This window comes from Gavialis gangeticus, unplaced genomic scaffold (assembly GCF_001723915.1).
Source record: "Gavialis gangeticus isolate Ggan-Ray unplaced genomic scaffold, GavGan_comp1, whole genome shotgun sequence".
Lineage (NCBI taxonomy): Eukaryota > Metazoa > Chordata > Crocodylia > Gavialidae > Gavialis > Gavialis gangeticus.
The window spans coordinates 22923784-22947475 of NW_017729022.1; the positions used below are offsets into that span (position 1 = coordinate 22923784).

At 39.8% G+C, this 23692-nt stretch overlaps 2 protein-coding genes across 2 annotated transcripts in view; both read left to right on the plus strand.

Moving 5' to 3' along the window:
• Positions 1-12374, plus strand: part of LEMD3 (LEM domain containing 3) — a gene marked incomplete at its 5' end in the record, with an annotated part of 83551 nt that extends 71177 nt beyond the window's left edge. Inside the window, 7 exons of the mRNA XM_019515777.1 lie at positions 1231-1332; positions 2563-2665; positions 3262-3440; positions 7458-7539; positions 9700-9805; positions 9886-9964; positions 10135-12374. Of these exons, the coding sequence (XP_019371322.1) occupies positions 1231-1332; positions 2563-2665; positions 3262-3440; positions 7458-7539; positions 9700-9805; positions 9886-9964; positions 10135-10298 (815 nt within the window). The remainder of the gene's footprint in view (positions 1-1230; positions 1333-2562; positions 2666-3261; positions 3441-7457; positions 7540-9699; positions 9806-9885; positions 9965-10134) is intronic.
• Positions 12375-14913: 2539 nt separating this feature from the next.
• The window catches only part of MSRB3 (methionine sulfoxide reductase B3), a 165318-nt gene continuing 156539 nt past the window's right edge, over positions 14914-23692 (plus strand). The window contains exon 1 of the mRNA XM_019514672.1: positions 14914-15082. Within this exon, the coding sequence (XP_019370217.1) occupies positions 14920-15082 (163 nt within the window). The 5' untranslated portion in view covers positions 14914-14919. The remainder of the gene's footprint in view (positions 15083-23692) is intronic.

Sequence of the window (23692 nt, forward strand, 5' to 3'; positions counted from 1 at the left end):
CCCCCCCCCCCCCCCCCCCCCCGGGGGTACACTTAATAAGTTGAATTCATTCTTTTTAGGAACTTTGCCTTGGTGTCCAAATACATCACACAGGGACAGTGATGTGGACCTCTTGTGCAAAGTGCTTTGAGATCTAAAGTTATTAACTACTATAGAAGAGCCAGGGAGTAGTAGTGTCAAACAAATTAGAATGAGCCCTGTTTCTCAATTTTAAATACATAATAAATGAAGTGCCTTTCCCATGTGGAAGCTGAAGGGGATGAGCAAACAGAGCAACAATTGCATTTCCCTCTGCTGCTTTGACCATTCCTGAAAAATTGATATCAATTGGATTATCAGTTTCTGAAGATGGACAGAGACTTCACAGTTGCTGCTTTGAGCATAGGGGCATATAATTTCTCATTTGCCCATTCCAGTACAGAAGTGTTAAATGGGATTCTCAACGAGTAATGAGAAGTAATTCTCAACAAGCTCAACAAGCTTTTTGCTTGGAAAAGGCCTGTGTGGGGAGGTAACTGAGTTTAAATTCCAAGTTGAACATTTCAGCACAACCAGAATCTCTGAAACTTAAGCAGAGATATTTGTCATGTTTAAGGAGATAGACAGCTTGGTCAAGATGAATGATTTTTTTTTTAAATGTAGGGTTACATGTAATATTTTGCAACAAGATAGGGCGCTCTATAACCAAGTAGAAGCAACCCAAATTAATCAGTTCTTAACTTTAGCATTTAAAAGCATTCCAATTCCTCCCAAATACTTGCTAAAAGCTAAGCAGTATAGTCATAAACCTGTAAACTTTGTGCTGCTTAAAGTTCCACAGTCTCTCAGTTGAGCTGGTACCCCTTCACATTCAAATCAGGAAACTTTTTATTTACATTTTGAATTCTATAACATAAAGCTGTGTTATACTTCTTTTTGCAATAAAATTATTTAAGTCATCCTGACAATATATGATACAAGACTAAAGAAAGGTCTTTTCATGATAATAAGTATGTGTCTAGTAAAGCTAATAAATAACCTATTCTCTGTTCAAACCTTCTGTGCTTTGTTGGCAAAATGCTAATGTTTAATGTTGATTACATAGTCTGATGATATTAATAAAGCTTGATATGAATTCTAATAAGCCATCTAGGTAAACAGTTTCACAAGAGTATGTGGCTCAGATTTTATTTTTATAATAACCAAGTAATCTTAGAGTAGGTGATTTAAAAAATATATCTTTTAATGCAGGTGTGGGGATGGTTTGGGGAGTCTTGCACTACATGAAATATCGCTGGGCAAAAGAGGAAGAGGAGACCAGGCAGATGTATGATATGGTGGTAAAGATTATAGGTATGAACCTTTTTTTTTTTAATTATGCATTTAAAGTATATGTATAAAAGCTTTCAAAATACCCTGACCTTTAAACCTGCCTGTTACATTCAGGTGAGTGGTTTGCTCTTAAATGTGACAACTTTTCTTCCTTGGGGATATATACATATAATATATTCATATCCCCAAAGGGACTGAACCATTTCTAGCGCGCTTTAAATCTAAGCAAGCTTTTTGGAATGAAAAGTTAATTCACTAGTAATGTATGTTGTAATTGTATTGTGTGGCCAGATGTATGTTAGTTTAACAACCTACTCTTTTAAAAAAAATTTAAAAAAAGGAAAAAACTAAAAAGGAAATTAGTAGGGTACTCAATGGATTAAACAATAATGAACAATGTTCTCCATTCCCAATTGGTCCTTTTTAATTAAATTTTAACTGGTCAACATGTCCTCTTCTAAAACTTAACTATCTTCCTGCTAAATTTCATTTTCAGTAGTTGTATTAAGAGGGTGAAGCCTTTTAACCAACTGGTGAAGTTTGGGATTACTTTAACCTACTATTACCAAAATGGGATGTCTCCATGTACCCACAGATTAATTTTATTGTTGTTTTACTTTAAGGGACATTGCATATTACTAATGCAGTCAATAATACAATAGTGATCCGGTGTGTCTGTGTGTGTGAGATGTTCTGTAGCAATACTTTTTTGTACTTTTAAGTCTTAATTTATGACTTGGCTTTTAACTGCAGTGATCATTTGAAATTGAGAATATGCCCATATCTCCTCCTGCTCCCCCCCCCCTTTTTGTTTTTAAAATTTAATCTTATGGGGAGGGAATTCATTGCTTGTCTACATTTTAAGTGTGCCTAAACATTTCTGCTTATAGTTAAAATTAACACTCAAGTTGATTAAAACTGCAAACTTGAAACTGAACATCAGGTTTATTTTGTGCATTTGACAGCACTTTTGATGTGTAGTCCAATTTTGCTGTTTCCCCTGGGTAGTCAGCTTCCCTGATCTGTTTTCCACGTGGTTGGTATGAGAGACTTTTAAAAAAAAACAAACAACAAAAAACCAACAAAAAAGGCAAAAACAATTGGGAAAACTACCAAAATTAGCAGAGGAACTTGAGGCAGCTCTGTTTTGTAGTCAGAACTGTTCCTTATTTGCTTTTTTGTGAAGCCAGCCAGCCTGCAGATTCACTCTTCCTTTTAACCACAGCTAACTGCTTATTCCAACTTTCTCAGATGTTTTAAGAAGTCACAATGAAGCGTGTCAGGAAAATAAAGACTTACAGCCATATATGCCTATTCCACATGTACGCGATTCCTTAATACCACCTCAAGACAGGTATGTTCAGAATAGTCTTTTGACTTGTTTAAGAAAATAAGTGTCATACTGGGTTGGACCAATGGTACATCTAGCCCAGTGACAGCAGTGGATGTTTTAGAGGGAGAGCATATGAACAGGATATATCTAGTGATCTGTCCCAGGTTCATTACCCTCCCTGGCATCCACCATTATTGGTTTAGAGATACCAAAGGAAACACCTCTGACTGTTCTCTTTAAAAACTATTATTGGATCTATCATTCATGAATTGGGCTAGTCCCCTTTTTAACTTGGTGATACTATCTGCATCTACAACTTCCTGTGGTAGTGAGTTCTATTAAGTTAACTTGGGCTGTTTAAGAAAGTACTTTCTTGTGTTAGTTTTAAATATGTCTCCTGCTAATTTCAGTGGACATGTACATAAATATCTTGGTCACTGAGCTAAGTTCCTGAATATTTCACGCAAGCAAGAAAATCAGTAAATTGTTGCAGGGCTAGAATTTTTTTAAAAATAAGAGGTGGGGGGTAAAGCCCCTAAAATATTATGTACTGGTTGTTGGCTACACAGCTTTTATAATACAAAAAACGCTTTTTTTTTTCTTGTTCTATGTTTAAGGAAAAAAATGAAGAAGGTTTGGGATAGAGCAGTTGACTTCCTTGCTACAAATGAATCTAGAGTTCGCACAGAGACGCGAAGAATAGGTGGTGCTGATTTCTCTGTCTGGAGATGGATACAGCCATCCGCAGCATGTGACAAAATTTTAGTTATACCATCCAAAGTATGGCAAGGCCAAGGTATAATAATTTAGTTAAATTTTGTAAATATAACTTGTTTTAAATTCTTCCATTAAGATTAATTCTTGCATCTCTTAAAGGAGGCTTGTCTGTTTTGAAAACAAAATTATTTGGTGTCTGACATAATTTAGATAAAGTTCTACAATAAACTTGAAGCAGAACAAGAACACAACCAATAACTACATTTGTCTACACTGACTAATCCATGTTTCTTTGTAATTTATTCCCTTCTCTCTTGCAAAGGATTTATGATACAGGCTTTGACTGACCAAAGCTCCGAATTGTCTTGTGATATAAGAGACTGGCACAAGTTATTTTGTAGTAAACTTTGGGATTGATGGAAGTGAACATTGTGGATGAGAACTCAATTGGCAATCATTTCTACTTTGAGTCCTCTAATTTTTCAGAAGTCCATCTTTAGTGTGTTCTTCTGGCTTGGTACTTCGTTGTTAACGTTTGATTTTAGCCATATCAGTGCACCATCCCAGTTTATGGATTAATTTCCTTTGGCTATCAGAATCCTGATTAGTTTAAGCTTGTCTTCTCTGATATCATAGTTTCTAGGGTCGGAAGGGACCTGAGTAGATCATCTAGTCCAGTCCCCTGCCATGGCAGGAAAGATTACTGGGGTCAAATGATCCCAGCAAGGTGTTCATCTAGCCTCCTCTTAAAGACCCCTAGGGCAGGAGCCAGCACCACCTCTCTTGGAAGTTGGTTCCAGATCCTAGCCGGCCTGACCGTGAAGTAGTGCCTTCTGATATCTAGCTGATATCTTCCTTATGTCCAGCCTGAAACAGTCTTGTAGTAATTTATAACCATTCAACCTCGTCATCCCTTGGGGCACTCTGGTGAACAAACATTCCTCCAGATACTGGTGGTCACCCCTGATAAACTTATAGGTGGCCATCAGATCACCCCTGAGCCTGCACTTTTCCAGGCTAAAGAACCCCATGGCTCTCAGCCTGTTGCTGTAAGATCTGTTTTCCTGACCTCTGATCATGTGTGTGGCTCCCCTCTGGACTCCCTCAAGCTTCTCCACATCCTTCTTGAGTTGTGGGGCCCAAAACCGGATGCAGTACTCCAGCTGCAGCCTCACCAAGGTCAAGTGCAACAGGAGAATGATGTCCTGGGATTTCCTTGAGAAGCTTCTATGGATGCAAGCCAGCATTTTGCTTGCTTTACTAGCTGCAGCATCGTATTGAAGGCCCATATCCATCTTGTGATCAATGGCGACTCCCAAGTCTCTTTCTTCCATAGTGCTAACCAGTTATGTTTGTATATTATTTCATTTATTTTTTATTAGCCTGTAACACTTATGTAGTAGCTTATAGCTTGAATTATTTTAATGACATTGTTAGAATGTTGATTATACCTGGCAGAGCACCTGACACAGGATTTTGACTGCTTTTTTTTTTTTTTTTTTTTTTAGATTCCCCTTTTCCATTGTTATATGCCCTTTCAAAATATGCTGTAAGGCTTTTTGGAAGTATGCATTGATAGTAACCATCTAGCATTCATTTGCTAATTACAGTCAAACTCCGTTAGAAATCACAGTTTTGTCTCTAAGTATCCTACCAAGTGAAATTATAAACTTTGTCAGTGGGACCATACTTGTGAGGCACTGATGAGAACCACTCTGGGGAGGAATATGCACCCCATCTGCCCCAGTTCTATCTCGTAAACCAGTCAAAACAGTAAGAACCCCGAGGGAGGGAGGGAGGGAGGGAAGAATAAATGCACAAAGTCTGTTGAAGGACAGCATACACACTGTGAAGTAACCTCTTTGAAGGCTTCTGTATGTTTTTTATTAGAGAGTTACAGCAGTTTCCCTTAGCTTCATAGAACTTGAATTAGGTACAGTAGAACCCTGATCATTCATATCCAGGTGATTCACAACCTCTTTAACTTGCAGTCAGTTGCTGAATGAAGGCTGCTTGCTACAGCTTTACTCCAGACTAAATAAGCCCAGTTCAATCACCCTCTTCTCGTAAGTCATGTTCTCCAGCCTTCTAACCATTTTTTTTGCCTGCTGTTGGAGTCTCTTCAATTTGTCCACGAACTTTCTGTAGTGGGGGCCCAAAACTGGACACAGGACTTCAGATGTGGCCTCGGCAGTGCTGAATAGAGGGGAATAATCGCTTGCCTCAGTCCGCTGGCAACGCTTCTATCTCTTGCCTTTTTCATTTCTAGGTATATGGTGAGGCTGATGACACTACACCAACCTCTCTGAGCTGGTTAAAATGTAAAGGGCAATTTCATAGCTTTGTAAAGTGTTAGTGTCCCCCTGCTTCCCGACCCTGGCTTACTGTAATAATTTAGGGTATTATCTTAAGTCAGAAGCTGGAGACTTAGCAGTGATCCAGGCATAGAATAATACAGTAATAGAAAATTAGAGTTGGAAGGGACCTCGGGAGATCATCTAGTGATCCAGACTGGGATGATGTTTAGCTAGATTACATGAGAAATGCCTCAAGTTGGATATATGGGGAAGTCTGACGTTAGGTCCTATATTAGACTGCCAGGTTTGCTTTTAGACTGCTTTTCATTTGCTAGTTTAGTAACGAGTACATCTTTAATTTTAATACAAAATTTATTGGGCTGTACTGATTTATAAACTAGTGTTGCTTGTATTCAGTTGCATTCAATGAATGTTCATCTTAGTATCTATTTTCAAGCATACACATTTGCTGCAAGTGTTTCTGTTCATTAGTATGAACACAGTTAGAATCACAGTTCTAATAGTTTCTAACGTGGAACAGTTAAGCTGTGCCAAAGGTAAACCTATCCTTTATTTTTCAGTATTCTCACCCCCCCATCTCCTTTTTGTTAAAATTTTATTGTAGGGTTTTAAGCAAACCATTGAGCGTAGCGCAATAATGGCTCTGTTTTGAGCCTTCAGTTATTGCAAAAAGTATTAATGGGAGGTGAAATCTTGTATTCCGGTATCAGGAACTGTCTGTTCCAGATTCTCAGTAGATTTGAGTACGTAATGAAGTGGCATAAATAAAAGCTCACCATAAAATTACATCTCCATATACTTTTCAGATAGTTGTTGTTTAAATAGAACAGCTAGAATAACAGAATAATAGAAAATTATGGTTGGAAGGGACCTCAGGAGATCATCTAGGCCAACCCCCTGCTCAAAGCAGGACCATCTGCAACTAGATCACCCCAGCCAAGGCTTTGTCTAGCCAGGTCTTAAAAACTTCCAAGGATGGAGATTCCACAACCTGTCTGAGTAACCTGTTCCAATGCTTTATTACCCTCCTAGTGAGAGTTTTTCCTAATGTGTCATTTAAACTTCCCTTGCTGCAACTTGAGACCATTGCTCCTTGTTCTGTCATCTGCCACCCCTGAGAACAGTTTACTTCCATCCTCTTTGTAACCACTCCTCAGGTAATTGAAGGCTGCTATTAAATCTCCCCTCTGTCTTCTCCAGACTAAATAAGCCCAGTTCCCTCAGCCTCTCCTCTAGAAGTCATGTGGCCCAGCCCTGTCACCATTTTTGTTGTCCTCTGCTGGATTCTCGTCGGTTTGTCTACATCCTTTTTGTGGTGGGGGGCCCAAAACTGGACACAGTACTCCAGGTGTGGCCTGGCCAGTTTTATATATTCATACCCAGTGCACTTAGACAAGTTATCAAGAACTTACATTTCTGTGTTCACTGGTACTGTAGGTGGTGCAGGTATCTTCTGTCTTAATTAAGCATTCACATTTTGGCAATGTAGAATCTGTTTTTTTTATTTGCTTGTTGGCCTAAGTATCAAAAACACTAACTCTTACACATGAAAATTATGAATCTGGGATATAGAAGTATTGGAGTTAGTATGCTCTGTTTTAAGTCTGTATAGGAAGCTTGTAACTAATTGAAACTTATTTTTCTTTTGTATGTGGAAGGAAAGGTTTGTGTTAATAAAACAAAATAGCAAAAGGGAATAATAACACACAAAGCTTGAGGTACTTGTAAATTTTGCTGTACTGTATTATATTCACCACTTTGCTATTACTTCTTTGTAGCATTTCATTTAGATAGAAGAAATTCACCACCAAACAGTTTGACGCCATGTTTAAAGATTCGCAATATGTTTGACCCAGTCATGTAAGTAAATATATTTTGTTTATATTTCAAACAATAGTTTCAGTGCTTGCTGAAGTGTTCTGCCTCTCTTTAAAATCCCTTTTGAAGATGCCAAACCCCACTGCTGCCATCAGATAAACAATATTGTGAATGCACAAAAGATGATCATGGGCAGCAGCAGGTGTGCTTTACTGAACTGATCACAAATCGTTCTGTCTACTGTCACATAGCCTGTGTATGATAGATGTTGGGCTATAATGAAACTTGCACAAATTAGATTTAAAGTCATTAAACAAGAAATATTGCATACTTGTTTTGTTGCAAGTGAAAACCAGCCAAAAGTAAAGTTTGTAATGACTCCTCTATAGAATCAGAGGATTGGAAGATAGCATGGATGACTTCTCCAAACTAAATTTCCTGTTTCTCTTGATCTTTCTTCATATGGCTTGCATTCCAGCCCCTTTATCTTTGTCACTCATCCCTGGATCCTCTCCAGTTTTACTTTGTCTTTCTTAAAATGTAGCACCCAGAACTGCACACAGCAATCTACCTGAGGCTTAACCAGTACCTAATAGAGGACACTTGCTTTGCATGGTTTTGGTGTATTCAGTTCACACTGGTGCCCAACGATACTTCTGAAATATGCAATAACATTAATCTTAGCCTTTTCTCTCTTCCCCACTCCTGTAATAAAGCAAAACACATACAATATTTTAACTTCCCTTCCAATTGGCTCTCCTTTCCAGTAGATATATGGTCTTATGTTCTTGGTGCTTGATTGAGTACAGCATTAAGGAAAGAAAAAAAGAATCCCTAAAACAAATCCCAAGCTAAACGAATTATTTAAAATTAAAACAAAGCCCTGTGCTACGTCTACTTGTTCATGGTTAGATACACTTTCTCATAGTGGTATTGAAGAAAATCAGTTCTGTTCTATTGCTTACTACCACTTTTTAATCTAATTTGATTAAATGCCACTCTAGAAAGCCTCAGTGGATGGAAAAATATATTTGAGTTTGTTTAAAAACAGCAACAACACAAAAAACTACCAAAGATTTCAAAAGGTGCAGTGCATTCCATTTAAGTGTATAGGCTTGGAACTGAAACAAGGCTATGTACTTATCTGTACTTAATTAATCAATGTTTATGGTATCCGTTTTGGTATCAATAGCCATGTTTTGGTATTAGTAGCTGCAAACAGACTAGCTTCTATCATTTTCATGGCTTCTAGTAATAGTATTAGGACTGCTCTTAGAAGCCTTGAAAATGACAGGAGATAGCTGCCTGGAAACAAACAAATTATGTCATTTTCAAGGTTTCCAATAGCAGCTCTTTTTCAAAAGCAGCTGCTTTCCCTTCAGTTCAGTTGCCAATTATTATGCACATAAATGGAGTACACAGCAGACAATTGGGCTGAAGGATGCTGTGCACTTAACTGATACGAAGGTAACCAGTGTTTGTTGGCCACAAGGAACATGACCAGTATACTCATTTTTGTAACTGCTGTTTGACAAAGCTAAGAACAAGCAGATATACTGGAGTCATCTGATTGCAAACCCAGGGTGCATAATTTGGTGCATTTAAAACCATCTGGGGCTAAAACATATATGTAAAACTTGTTTAGGCCCACCTGATTGCCAAGAAAAACTTAATAGTCTTCTAAGGAACTATTTTCAAGTAGTGGTTTAGATTCCTCAGGTTTGCCTTTTTGATGGTACAGATTCTACCTTCTACAGGAAAAAGTATATCCTTTTGAAGCTTTTTTTTTTTTAAAGGTTGCATTTTTTTATGATTAACTGAAATGAAAGTCATCCTAGTGTATTAAGTACTGATGTACATCCCTCAACATCAAATTCCTGATCAGGTTTTAGAGATAGTAGATTAGGACTTCACTTGTTAAATATTTCTTTTAAATTTAGAAAAATAACACTTTGAGTATCCTTCTGTACTGCAGCTAGTAAGGAAGATTTGATTTCTAACAATTTCCTGATGCATACATTTTCAAGGGAACCACATACGAGAAAACAAATTATAAAACTGAGTTAAATCAATAAATTAAAGGGGACATCCAAAGGTTCTAACATTGTTCTTTTTTTTAAGCGTTCCTTTCTCATTAAGAAAGTGGTATACAGATTTAAAAGTTGTATTTTAATGAAGTCTTCCTTTAATTGCTCTATTTAGGGAAATAGGGGATCACTGGCATTTAGCAATTCAAGAAGCAATCCTGGAAAAATGCAGTGATAATGATGGAATTGTTCATATTGCTGTAGACAAAAATTCACGCGAGGTAAATGCTTTTCCAGTAGTTTCTTTCAATATTTGTTTTGCCGCCTTGGACTCAAACTAACCCTATTTTTTTCACCACAGGGTTGTGTATATGTCAAGTGTCTATCTCCAGAATATGCTGGAAAAGCTTTTAAGGCATTACATGGCTCTTGGTTTGATGGTAAGAGGTTTGCTGTTTATAAAGAACTGGGGAAGAATACAGTGCTCATTTTAACTAGCATTGTTGGTCAAATTTGAATTAAAATACCAAGCTATAATGAAGTATGTTTCGATTACTTTTTTACTGTATCAGTGCATTGAAATGTTTGTGCATTGTGTATTTAACTACAGGAAAGCTGGTAACAGTAAAGTATCTACGACTAGATCGATATCATCATCGCTTTCCCCAGGCTCTTACTTGCAACGCTCCGTTGAAGCCATCAAACAAACACATGAACTCTATGTCACATCTTCGTCTTCGGACAGGCACAACTAACTCTCAGGGAAGTTCCTGAGAAGACTTTCTACAACTCTTAGGACTGTTACTTGCAGCAGGAAAATTCCTGTTTGGCTGCCGTCTTCCTTTTTTAGTGCTTTTTGTATGTAATAATTTCATTGATCAAATAAAAGTCTGAGCGTTCCAGAAATCTTGTTTCCAAAGGGACTTAGCAATGAGGCAGTAATACTGAGCTGACAAAACAGTTGCTTCAGGAAGTTTTTGGAATTGAAGTAAACCAGTGCATTTACAATTTGCATGAGGAACACTGAATTTATTAAATATTTTCAGATATGGTGACTGTATTTTTGCACCAAGAAGTGTTTTGATAGAATCCAAAAGCATGGAGAAGAGAAGACTTCCTGTGTTTCCATAGTTTCCTGTGAAATGATCTTGTGGGTATTTTGTAACAAACCACCTACAGTTCCTGATGACAAATACTTAAAAACAAAAAAACAAAATTGTTAATTTTTCAGTCTAATCTTAGTTTCTGTTGCTGTAAAACATTCATTTGCTGCAGTTGGGGTATGGGAAAATTTAATTTGGCTTCAGTGGTTGCATATAAGTGTGAGCGGAAAAAGAAATTGAATGCAGATGTACTGGTTTTTGTACATAAATGTAAATGCTGGTGGTGGCAAAAGTGGTCTTGTTCTGTGAGGATGTCTGCATTTAAAGCAGTGAATAAGCTTCCTATTTTATTCATAACCTAATGTTTTATATGTGTTTGGTTGTACTATCCCATAAAGGTCAAACAGCCAAACCTTTAAAGTATTAGATACAAGTTAAATATCTTTTATAGGTTTTATATTAAAATATTTGACTATGATTTTGTGTGAAAGTCTGATACCAGTTGTAATGAATTCAAATTTACATGAGCAATAAAGAAGCAATTGGCAGATACTGGAAAAATGTTTTGTGAAAAGCTGTATTTATTATAAATACCAGGACTGTGACAAAGTACCATTGGGATTAAGTAACTTTCCCAATATAATTTAAATTTTTAATTAACCAGTCAATTGTTAAAATTAAAAAGGGCACACATTTTTACAACAATTTTGGTTAATAAAAGCTAGATATATAGCTAAGCATACAAGCGATGATAACTCTTGTGTTTCAGTATTATAAATTTATCTATTATCATTTATGTACTTATCAGCTACAATTTTGTAGTTACTAAGTTTAGTTGCAAATCTAAGTCTATTGGGTACATGAATCCCCTATTTAAATGAGATAATTTTATTTAATTATCCAGCTGAATACTGCATAGGTGGAGAGACTGGGAGTTGCACCAGTTCAGATAAATTTATTAGAAACTCACTAATTTTTTTGTAGATATGATGGATTTGTAGCATGGACTTGCACAAATATGCACGTTTTTCTTACGGTTAAGTAAACATGATGCACACTATTCCGCAACAGAAAATCCTACTGTGCCTTACCTTTGTGCTTTTGTGGGCACCATGTTTATTATCAGAGGGTTTGTTACCTGAAAAATTTTAAAATTCTCAGTTTTGTCTCAGATGCTAATGAATGAGTATATATAATATATATAATCAGCCATGCAAAATTCTACTCACCAAGGACAAGTACATATTTTTGATGGGTGAGTAGATTGTGCTAGGTCTGGTAGATTTTCATGAATTTTACTATATACATATATGTATAATATACATGTATATGTATTATATATGTATATAAACTGATTTTGCTGTAATTGATGTGCTTCGTAGTGATTTGTTGACCTGCTATTTAGTGACCCCATCTTGTGACCTGTTACAAGAGTGAATGTAAAAGTAGTTGTGGCATTTTAAAAGGTTGTCTTTTGATGCAGATGAATCTTTCTTCTAAAATTATATTTCTTGTAAACACTGTACATTTTATTATTGTAATATGTACTATTATGCAGCTTCTTTTACCTAAAACTGTTAAGTTGACTAATCCCTCACTGCAAGACAGATGGGAATGTGTGTAATATCTGGACATTCTGAGAGAGATCAGATGTTTGATGTAATTTGTCACCTGTCCTGTAAGAGAAACTACAAAACAAACAAAACAAACCTAAACTAATTAAAGGTTTATTAGGGGTTTTTATATATGTCTGAACTTTTAGATCTCAAAAGTCTGTTTTGGTTTGAATGCTTCCTTCTTCCCTGACCCCAGAAGAAAAGCTTTTTTATGGCCACCTAATGGTTTAACAAACTAAGTTTATGAAGCACTTGAGACTAGATCATAGTGCTAGTCTTCAGTTACATAAAAAAATGTATTAAATCAAATTTGGTAGGCCACTAAATTGTAGAGTATCCAACAGTGTAGATAGTAAGGGTGTTCCAATTAGTACCTGGTGGGGGTGGGGGGTGTTGATTGATTGATTGTTTTTAAATCTGCTTTCTTTAAAGCTGGCTTGACCTCTATAACACAGATCTATGAATCTAGCTCACTTCTTTTTTTTGTTGTATATTAGTGCTATAGGGCCTGTACTAGATAATAGTCTTTGATACCAGTCAAATGAATCCATGTTCTACCAAGGGATATCATTTAAATGATTGTTCTCATTGTTAAACTTGCATCTCGTGTCTAGTTTGCATTAGTTTAGTTTCTTTTGGATTGTGTTTTCCCTAGCTTAAAGAGTTGTCTGCTATCAAATCATTTTTCTGTGCAGGTATTTGTAGACAGTGACCAGTTCACCTCTGAGGCCACATACGGGTGTGTTGTGTTACCTTTCTACCAGGAGAATGGCAATTGCCCTCAGTAGAAAGGAGAAGTGTAAAAGCATTCATTCAGTTTCTTGCTGGGGAGACCTTCTAACCTGGAAGATCTTCCTTGTTCAGAGAGTTTCTCTCAAGAATGTTGGGGTCTGGTCCAGGAGGGGAGCAAAGAACCAGGCCAGTGTTCCTTGCACTTTCCCAGATTGAGGGCTGCCCAGCTGGGGGGGAATGGGCTGTTGGCATTGCCCTGTTGCTTCAGTGCCCTCCAGAAAGTCCCTGCCTGCTCCCTCAACTGGGATCCCCAGTCCGAGGAACTTGGGGCGGGGGTTGCTGGGCAGTTCAGTCTTTTTGACTCATTTCCGTTATCTCAGTGTTTAAACTAAAGCCGAGGTGTCAAATACCTGAACCATGAGATGAATCCAGCCTGCAGAGGTGAGTCGTCTGGGCCCCTGGGGCTTCTTGCATGTGGGACTACTGCTGACCGGAGCTTCTGTTTCACCATGGCTTCAGAACCCATGGAGAGAGAACCATCTCTCCTCCCCTCCCACTGGGGTTTTACTCTTCTCTGGTGACTAAGACCAGTCATGGGGTGAAAAGGGAGGGGGAAGGCAGAGTTATTAAATCCCTGGGTTCTGGTGCTGCACTGAGATTGGTCCTGGTACCGTTGGGGATTAACATAACTTGTTTGGACCCATGAACATCATTTTGACATTTTATTTTTATACCTTTTGGGTATAGATTATAGTAGCCTTCCCTTCAGGCATACTAAAATATTGCAAGTGTCTTTATTGAAGTATTAATAATTTCCTTCCTGCAGTAATTTTAATTTCTACATCTGATATAGTGGAAGGCACATGTGTACACAGCTAGGGGCAGGAGAAAGCAATAGCTATATCAGACACTTGTTTAAACACTTCCCCCCCCCCCTTTTAACAAAAAAATATGAATGGAGCTTCATTGTAAGCATAGATTTCTTTAGAAACATCTTTTAAATCCTCTTTTTTTCCAGATTTGTGACCAACTTGCAAGTTTGTTTTTAGAAGAATTTAACCAATCTATTTAAGTGCATAGCAGGAATTATTGCCCTCATTGCCAATATTGGGAAGCAAGAAGCTAAAGTCTTTGTGCATCTTACTACTATTTTGTCTATTTTGTATGCAACTTGAAACATCAATCCTGAACCCTTCTTCCCTCACTACTATTCTTTTATTTTGTTACCATGTGTGATGAAAGAATTTGATCTCACACCTTTGCCACTGAGAGAAAATTTGTGAATGTCTGTCTCTTCTGGTCAGAAATGCAAGTCTGGAGCTAACCATCTTGGTGGGCTGCTATCATTAATTTATTCAAGTTGGTTTAGGCCTATTTAAACCACTTGGCACTATAGGGTGTAAACGATGTACATATTTTTTCCTCTTTCCTACTCCACCCATTGCAGATTTTCTAAGCTGCAGGCAGGGAGCCTAAGCCATTACAGCTGGGAAAGAGGGAGTAAAAAAAATCTCTGAAGTGTTCCTTTTTCCTTCTGTTTTTTTCCAGTTTATTGTGAATGTGTCTTAGTAGAGGGTGCTGCTTTTAAGTACAGGTGTTGCCCATTCTCTAGCTGCCTGCTGTCGTACCCTCCCTTTCCTCCTGTCCTAGCATCCCAGAGCAGGCAGCCTGCAAGGGCCAACGGGGTCAGGTCGTCCAGCCCGAGCCCGCCCATCGGCTCCGCACTCCGGCAGCTCGCACCTGGCCCGGCCCAGGCCCCTAGCGCGGGGCGGGGCCGCCGGGCTGCGCGTGTCCCTGCCTCCTGCCGGTGAGTGCGGGGCCGGGGCCGGCTGCTCCCTGCGCCGCTGAGCCCTGCCCAGGGGCGTTTCGCCCTGGTTGCGCGAAGCCCTGTGCCGGGCGCCCCCCCTGAAGCTGCGGGGGCGGCTCCGCTCAGCTCCCAGCTCCATGCTCATATTTGGCCGCGGCGACTGTGCCCAGGCATTTCCCGGCATCCTCCCGGGCCGGCCGGGCAGGGCCCTGCGCTACCGGGCCCGGCGGTGCTGGCGGCTCCGGAGCCTCCCTATGCGCTTCGGCATCGGCCTCTTGTTGGCGGCCGCTGCTGCTGCAGGTATGGCCGGGGGGATCTGTCCCCCGCCCCGCCCCGCCCCCCACTCCGTGTCAGGGGCCGGGGGGAGCCCGGTGGGTACCGGGGTGTGCGCTTGGCCAGGCCCCGGCCGGCCGCGGAGCTGGGCCCCTGGGGGCCTCGGCTAGTCCCTCAGCTCTGCCCGCCGGCACCCTCGGGGCCTGCTACACCCCGCTGCCGGCCCCCGCCCCTGCCCCTCTCCAGGGGTCGTATTGCACTTTGGGGGGAGGGGGGGCTACAAAAAAAAAAGAGACTGCCCCTCACGATGCCCTAATGAAGTTAGATCTTCCCCTCCCCCCTTTATGATTTTCAAATGTCATAGGGCAGCTCTTGTCTCTTATGGGCTCCCCAAACTCCCCCATAATTCAAGCCCTGCTTTTCTCTGTCAGCTGCCCCTAGGCAGGGAGGTTGTGGCCCAGCTTCAGTGCAGGAGCTAGTGAGCAGGTTGTGAGGGGCATGATGGGTTTTGGCTGCCTCGCAGCAGTTTTTAGCAGGTGGTGGTGAGGAGAGAAGTTGGGGAAACCTACCCCAAGCACCAGCTTTGTCGAGTGAGGTGTCCATGCCTGCTTGGGGGCTGGACTCGCTTGGTTGATGATTTCGGTACAGTGCTTCGACTCGAGATGGGTCTTCAGGACTGTGCTGTAGTTCTCGGATGGGGGTCCCCCATGGCTTGTTAGGAAGGAGCATGGTACTAGGCTGAGCTGCTTACTAATAACACAGATAACAACACATATCCTGCCTTCTCCCTCCCTGACTCTGAGCTGTTACAGCTGCCCTCAAGACTGGAGCCTCCAGCCAGCTTTCATTCTTCTTCCGTCCGTCCATGAGGTAGTTCTGAAACCATTGGTGGTTTGAGATGTTTTACAGCATCGCAGAACTTGTGGGAGGAAATTTATTTTGAAGTTGGGTTTGGCTTAGGTTCAGGTTTTGAATTCAGGTTCTCTAAAAAGTGAAGCAGTGACTTCAGGCTAATAAATTCTGCATAAATTACTTTAGCAACTCCTCAAAGAAAAAGGTGGCAGCAAGCTCAAAAAAACCAAAACAAAACAGATGGGATGAATCATGGAGAACCACAGAATCAGAAAGAAGTAGGGCTGGAAGGGACCTCCAGAGGTCAGTTACCTCCTGAGGCAGGACCAGCCCTAACCAAACCATCCCATACAACCATAATTAAAACTCTGCATAAGACTGCCCTGACAATGCAGACCAAAAACCCTAACCTGCCACAGGTAAAGCAGGGAAACCAGGGCAGCCAACATCCTGCTTCTATGAAACCTCGATGTATGCTTGAGGCCTCAAGATGAGTTCAGTGCTTTGCTATAGTTATAGATTATATTTAAAAAAAACTCTTGTGTTTATATGTTATAGGTAATAGATGATATCAGATCAATAGTGTGCTAATGCAGTTTTGCAAAGGGCAAATAATACATATAGCAGATTGTTAAGAGGTGAAATGATGAATTCTGGCTTTTTAGTTTTAAGTTTAGGTTCTAGTCAACATTTATTCTTTGTAAGTGTCAGTCTAAAGATGGCAGCACAACTTTAGAGGAAGAATTATCGTGTATTGTAAATAGCACCTCAGTCAAATTAAGCTTAGATGTGTCTGTATTTTTAAAACCTGAGCGACCTGTGCCCATACTTGAGAACTGTTTAAACAATGTGTCACACGTGCCAAGCTGTGCCAGTTCTTTCTCACTTAAACTTCCCTTCTCTTCATGATCAAGGTGGCTCTAAAAGTACACTGTTTTGAAAGATACCAGAATGCAATCTACACTATGCAGATGGTTTGCTTTACTGATATGATGCTCTGTTTATGGCATGCAATCCATAAATGGTAGCTATAATCCAACTGCAGTGTGCCTTAAGGCCAATTGCTTTGCTTTTAGTGTTTAATGGTAAAAGTGTTTCTTGTTTTTATTTGCATCTTTGCTGACTTGTTTCCATGGCTTGCAGCCTCATTTTACGGATGATTTCTAATGTTATTTTTCACTGATGCATGCCATAGTTTTGTCATGGTGCCTGGGTTGCTTCACTGCCAAGTTTTGTTGGTAGTTGTGCCCTTTGAGATTTGATTCCAGGCATAATTATTGTGTGGCTTTTAATCCTAATCAGGCATTTGTTCCTAGCTTTTAGAATGCTGTGCTATTTTAGAGACTTCTCATTTTAGAAAAATAGTATTATTCCAGTCTATTCAGAGAATTAAATATAGTGAATGGATAGTCACTTACTAAATAACCCAAGAAAAGTATTTATTTGTACCACAAAAATATTGGTTACAGAAAAAGAAGAGGAAGAAAAAGGGGGAGAGAGAATCATTGCTTCTTTTAGATTAGAAATCTGTTTTAGGTGAAGCCTGAGAGTGATTACACTCCAGAACAACATTTTAACATATACACAGTGCATAGTGCCTGTGTTGCCACTGCATGAATGGCTCAAGTTTTGACAGCACTGACTTTGACAGAACTCAAATTCAGTGACCAGCCAAATGACTGGCCACTGCATTTAAGATGGATATTTTTGTGTATGCATAGGGATTAGGTTAGGCCAACACTTGAGCTAGAGGTAAAGCTAATGCTGTAGTGAAGACAAGGGGTTCTGCAAATTCATAGTCTATATAAGGGTTTGTTGACACTTCAAAGTTATTGTGGAATAAGAGAGAAACTGCAGTAGCTGTCCCTGAATAACTCCATCTGTGGACACTTATTCTAGAAGAAAAGTGTTTATTCCAGAATGAGTGCCTTTTCCTGGTTTAAGATGTGGACAGATGAAATAATTATATATAATATACGATTTAAATAGGGTGGGGAAGGAGGAGGAATTTATTGTCTGTCAACTGAGTTTTGTCTGCCAGCAGTGGCAGCTTGAATGGCACATACCACTGAATGTAACAATGCTAAATTACTGCAGTTTAGCTTCCAGTTGCTGTTTGATAATCTAGTCATATGAAACAGTTAAAGTGGATCTGGTCACTGCATTCCTGTCCTTCACTCTTAACTTGGAGTTATTTTTTAATCTGTCCTACCCTGTGTCCACATAGGGAATTATTCAAGGATAATGCTGGGTACAGAAACCCTAAGATTGAAAAAGGATGTTAAAAATGTATATACTTTTTTAGGCGTCCTTTGTTAAAGGAGTAACAATGAATGCATCTCTTTATTTTAATTAATGAAAAATTAATATCCTCCTTCACTGGATTATGTAACTGTGTAGGAGATGAGGGAAGAGTGTCTATTATAGCTCAGCATTGATATTCTTCACACACAAGATACTTACTGATGGATTTTAGAGAGAGTCCTCTTCTGTATCTGAACATGTTGGTACCCTCATGTTAAGGATGAAAGATTTTTCCATTGTAAGAAGGTAATAACCGGAGCCAAGAAAGGATGAAAATAGGATGTAGGAATCATGGGGTAGCTACATTTATGATGTAGTAATTTTCCTTTTTAATGTGCCTATTGACTTCAGCTTTGTTTTTGTTGATTAATAACAGGAATGCTTGAATGCCATAAGAAATCTTGGAATTGTTAAAAGGAATTGTACAATTAATTACAATTAAATTGTAAAAAGCTTCTTTATTCAAGACATGAAAAACTGAAAGCTTAGTATTTGTGAATATACAAGAACTACTTAAACTAGCAGGGTGTCAATATGGTTTCCCTGCCTATGGACACTTACCTCCTAGTATAACACAGTTTTGTAATATGATAAATAACACAGTTCATCATTGTTTATACTTGATGGTGGTAAATGAACTTGCCCGTAAGTTCAGCTTTTGACTGTAGTAAAGATGAGGTCTGAGACATTGCTACTGTGCAGTTACCCAAATGCATATCCCCTTTCCATGCTGCCAGAACTTCTGTATTACTGATTTCTTTGTAAACTTTGTAGCAGTTTAGCCAGACGGATTTATGATGCTAATGTGTAGTATTGTTGGAAAGTGTCATTTCATCTAGTAAATGTAAGAGTAACCTCTTTGGGGGATCTCAGTTTACTGTTTTGCCAAGCAGGGAAAATGCTAAATATGCATTCTACAGGTAATAACTAGAGCCAAGAAATAAGACTAGAATTGATGGAAATTGACAGCTAAATGCCATCAATTTCACTTAGATGTCGCACTGAAATTTTAATTTCGCCTTTCAGTTTAAAGGGGAAATTTTAATGCAAAAATTTTTAGAAATTTCTTGAAATGATGTGTGCAGGCATGTTAAAAAAACCACCCATCTCATGTATTCAGTCTGGGTGAGCATTTCTTATGCATTTTGAGAATTCCCCTTCAGCCAGTGCCAGAGTGAAGCATGCAATCTATGTTGCTCCTCCAGGATAAAATCAAGGGGAGTCTAGTGTGGGATTATAAAGTTGTTGTAGGTATGAGAGTTGTAAATTACATTGAAGATTTTTCCATTGTAGGACGTAAATTTCAGTATTTTCCATGCTGTAGTAGGATTGGAGCATTGGTGTAATGTTGATGGTTAGGAAAGTCTAGGCAGTTTCACCATTTTTTCCCCCCCAGCAGCTATGCAGGGAGAGTGAAATTTGCCTATCTGGAGGTCACATTTATACAGGACGTGTGTTGTCCCTGCCTATTTTATAGAGTGAAAACACGCTCCTCTTGTATGTGTGCCAAATGTCAAAAAATGTAAACAAGCTGATGTTAGAGCAGCACTGGGCACATGCCAGTATACACACCCAGAAACGAGCTGGAGAGCGTCACTAAGCACATGCCAAAGAGGAGCTATGTTGCATTTTTTTTCAGAATTTGGCACAGAGTGAGCACTAGTGGGCAGGTCGTGTTTTTGTAGAACCCAGCAAGGTTGGAGATAGTGTAAACATTTCCACAGATGACTCCTCTTGTTCCTGCAGGTGGAAGTGACAGGGCTTTTATTAGTTTTATCCTGCTGGTATTGACAAGAGCCATGGTATGAACTGGGCAAAGGGAAGAGATAAGAAAAGAGAAGACATATTTTGCATGTAACTGGGTGTATGTGTTTGGGGACATGGGTAAGTTAAGGTGAGTCAAGTAAAGATACAACGTTACGGTGCCTAAATTAAAGCACTTTAACCCCCCCTCCCCTCCCTATGTGGAGGATCCCTTTTCATCTGACAGCAGTGAGACAAAGTTTAGTGTTGATATGCTTTTTCTAATTCCTTTGCACACATACTAAGTGTGTTTACTGTGGGAGCCACAACTTCTACATTTCTCTAATTTTATGGGATTAAAATCCCAATGGTATATTAATATGTTATATATACATTAGTAGCAGTAGCAAGAGATTCACTACTATAATAATACATTTTTAAAATCTTTGTTTCCCAAGTAAATCTCTCTGCCATGTGTTAAATAATTTTTATGTGTTTCTGCTTTTACTCAGAGACAGAAACAGGTTAAGTGATTTGCTTGTGATTACACTGTGGGTTAGGAGTTTATTCTGGAATAGAGCATTAGACTCTTCTGGCTTCTTGTCTTTCACTGTACATATAATTCCAAGATACAAATTGTTAGCAGCTTTGCTGTTTGATTTCTGTAGTTTAGACCCTTTGGGAGAGGGTTTGGGGTAAAGACAACCACAAGATTACCTCCTTACACTGGAACCAGTCAGAGACGAGCCTAGTTACCTCCTTGCATGGGGAGAAGGAGCCAGTGCTTATCTTCTCACACCCCATGGCACCTTCAGAAGGAGCTAACAGCATCCCTGGCACCCTTTTTGAGAACCAGTGGTTTAATTTGTTCATATAAGTTTCCAATAATGATGATTCCACAAACTGTCTAGGTCGGGAGGTGTCACAGGGATACTTGAGAAGGCCCTAGGGACTACGCATGGGGCGGGGATGGAGTGTTGCCATGCACCATCCTGCACTACTGTGCAGGCGCCACCCACCTGGCTGGATGCAGGGGGTGGAGGAAACTTGCACACGGCGTTTGCTGCCACTCTGCATTTGGCCACACGCCACCCCCACTCCTGCGCTGCATCCAGCCACATGCCCCTCTTCCGCCCCTCTCCCCAGCATCCAGCTTTCAGGGGTACAATGCTCCATGTCCAGCCGCTGGGGGTACACTGATCCAAAAAAGGTTGAAAACCCCTGCCCTAGGTAATCTGTTCCAGATCTTAACTATCCTTATAGTCAAAAGCTTTTCCTAATACGAAGACTGAATTTCACTTGCTGCAAAATGAGGCCAGTTGTTTCTTGCCCTTTCCCCTGCACATAGAGAACAGTTGATCCATCTCCCTTTTCACAGCAACCTTTTTGAAGATTTATTGGCTTCTTCCTCCCTCATCTCTTCTCTAGACTAAACAAACCTAATTCTTTTAACTTTCTCTGTAAGTCTGTAGCCATGTTTGTCTGTTTTCTCTGGACTCCATCCAATTTGTCTACATCTTTTTTGAAGTGTGGTATCCAAAGTGGACCAAAAAACTCCAGCTGAGGCATTACCAGTATCTAGTTAAGCAGAATAATTTTCTCCCTCACTTTACATATGATGTTCTTGTAATAGGTGATACTGTTGCAAAATGGGATTAGGCTACTGTCACATCAGCTTCTTCAATTGATATTTTATACATAACCTGCAGATTATTTTCTGCAGTACTGCTGCCTTGCCACTTTTTTATTTGCACATTTGGTTTTTTTACCTTCCAAAGTATAGCGCTTTGTACTTACCTTTATTGACTTTCACCGTACTGACTTCAGCTAAGTATCCAAGACAAACTTGAATTCTGTTTCTGTCCTTTGCTTTGTAAATCTCTCATCTGGGCAACATCCCCATATTTTATAAATATACCATATATTCCATTTTTTCCAAGTCATTGATGAAAAAGTTGAATAATATTGGACCAATCATTACACTTCTGCACTAGTGTGTCCTATGTTGGACTTGAAGTATTGATAACAATCCTTTTAATGTGGCTTTTCAACCAGATGTGTACTCACCAAATAGTAATTTTATCTGGAACATACTTTTCTGTTTAGCTTCTGAAAATATAATATGGGACTTTGCCAAAAAGCCTTACAGTAATCTGTTTGTTGCTTCCCTCCGTCACCCATCCATCCATGAAGCCATTTACTCTTTTGAAACATGGAAGTGGTTTGGTTTAACATGATTTGTTTTTGATAGATGCTTATAGCAATGATTAAAACAATAATAATATTAAACAGAATTTTGCATGGTATTGAAGTTGGGCTGAGTGGTCAAAAATTACTTTCATCGTTTCTTTTTCCTTCTTTCTTTAAGCTAAGTTCATGTTTTCTCCAGGCCTTTGTGACCTCATTCTTTGTTCATGAGTTCTCAAACATAATAGCTAATATTTCAGAGATTAGTCCCTTAAGTGGTCTAGGGTAAACTTTATAATCCTGTGTAAGGTTTTTGATTTTTTTTTAATTGTGTAAAGTTTGTTCTGGATTTATTACAGTTTTGCTGTGTTCTACCTATGAATTACATGCTTTTTATTTTGCTTTGGAAAATAAAATGTTTAATTTGGCTTGCAAGCATTATCTTTGTACTAATTCTGGCATTGTCCTGTGTGTTATTTTATAGGTTATTTCAAGGGCCTAGCACAAATGCAGTAGATGCAGAAGTTTGAACTTGGTAAACAGTGCAGTAGGAAATTGGTTCATGAAGAGGGAGTGATACTGTGAAAGCAGTGAGTGATCATGGAAACTATTTTGGTGGTGGTATTTTGGATGCTCTTAGAAAAGCAGATTACTGAGACTTCAGAAAATGAATAGTGATTTAGTTTCCTGTATTAGTACACTCTTAAGTTCTGAGAGAGGTTGTTTGCCATGTTAGTCTGAAGTCAGGCAGAAATCAAGGCAGAACAGCATCTTTAAAGACTAACGTGTTCAGAAAGGCATACATTTACATAGGCTGCAGCCTTCTCAGATGCCATGAATGGGCCTAGAGAGAGCCAGGTTTCTAGGTAGAAAGGAGTAAACTAATATAAAAACAAGGGATAGGGAAAGGAGGAAGAAAGGATACGGAGAGGAGGCACTGCTGAGAGATGCAAAGGTGGGTTGAAGATATCAAAAGGGATAAACAAAGCAATTAATGCACTGAGGGACACGAGGGTTATAAAAGCCAGTCCAGGTAACAGGATAAGAATCTAGGGTTCCCATACATCCAGGTTTTCCTAGACCTGTCCTCTTTTTGGGTCCTCTGATCTCCGTCTGGGCAGTTTGAATATGAACAAATGTCCAGGATTTTGCTCTGCCCAGCTTCAAGGTTTTCCCCGTCACTTCCCAGCTTGCCTTAGCAAGAAACTCCTTGGTGCTAGGGGGAGTGCAGCGAAGGTGACTGGAGGCAGGGGGCGCCACGTGTATGCTCAGGCAGACGCTCATGGCCGGCGGGTAGCCAGGCAGGGTAGTGGGAGCAGCTCTGGCAGCTGGATGCAGGTGAGTCTATGGGGAGTGGGGTTTGGAGGGCCAGGGCTTTGGGACTGTCCAGCGGGCTGAGGGGGGTGGATGCGTGAACATGTGTGTGTGTTTGTGGCAGGGGTGTAGAGGGGATGGGTGTGTGAGGGGGGGAGGTGCCTCCTGGCACTGGGGGAAGCTTTCCAGGTGCTGGGGCTGCAGCAGGGCAGGGAGGTGGGAGAGGCAACTGCCTCT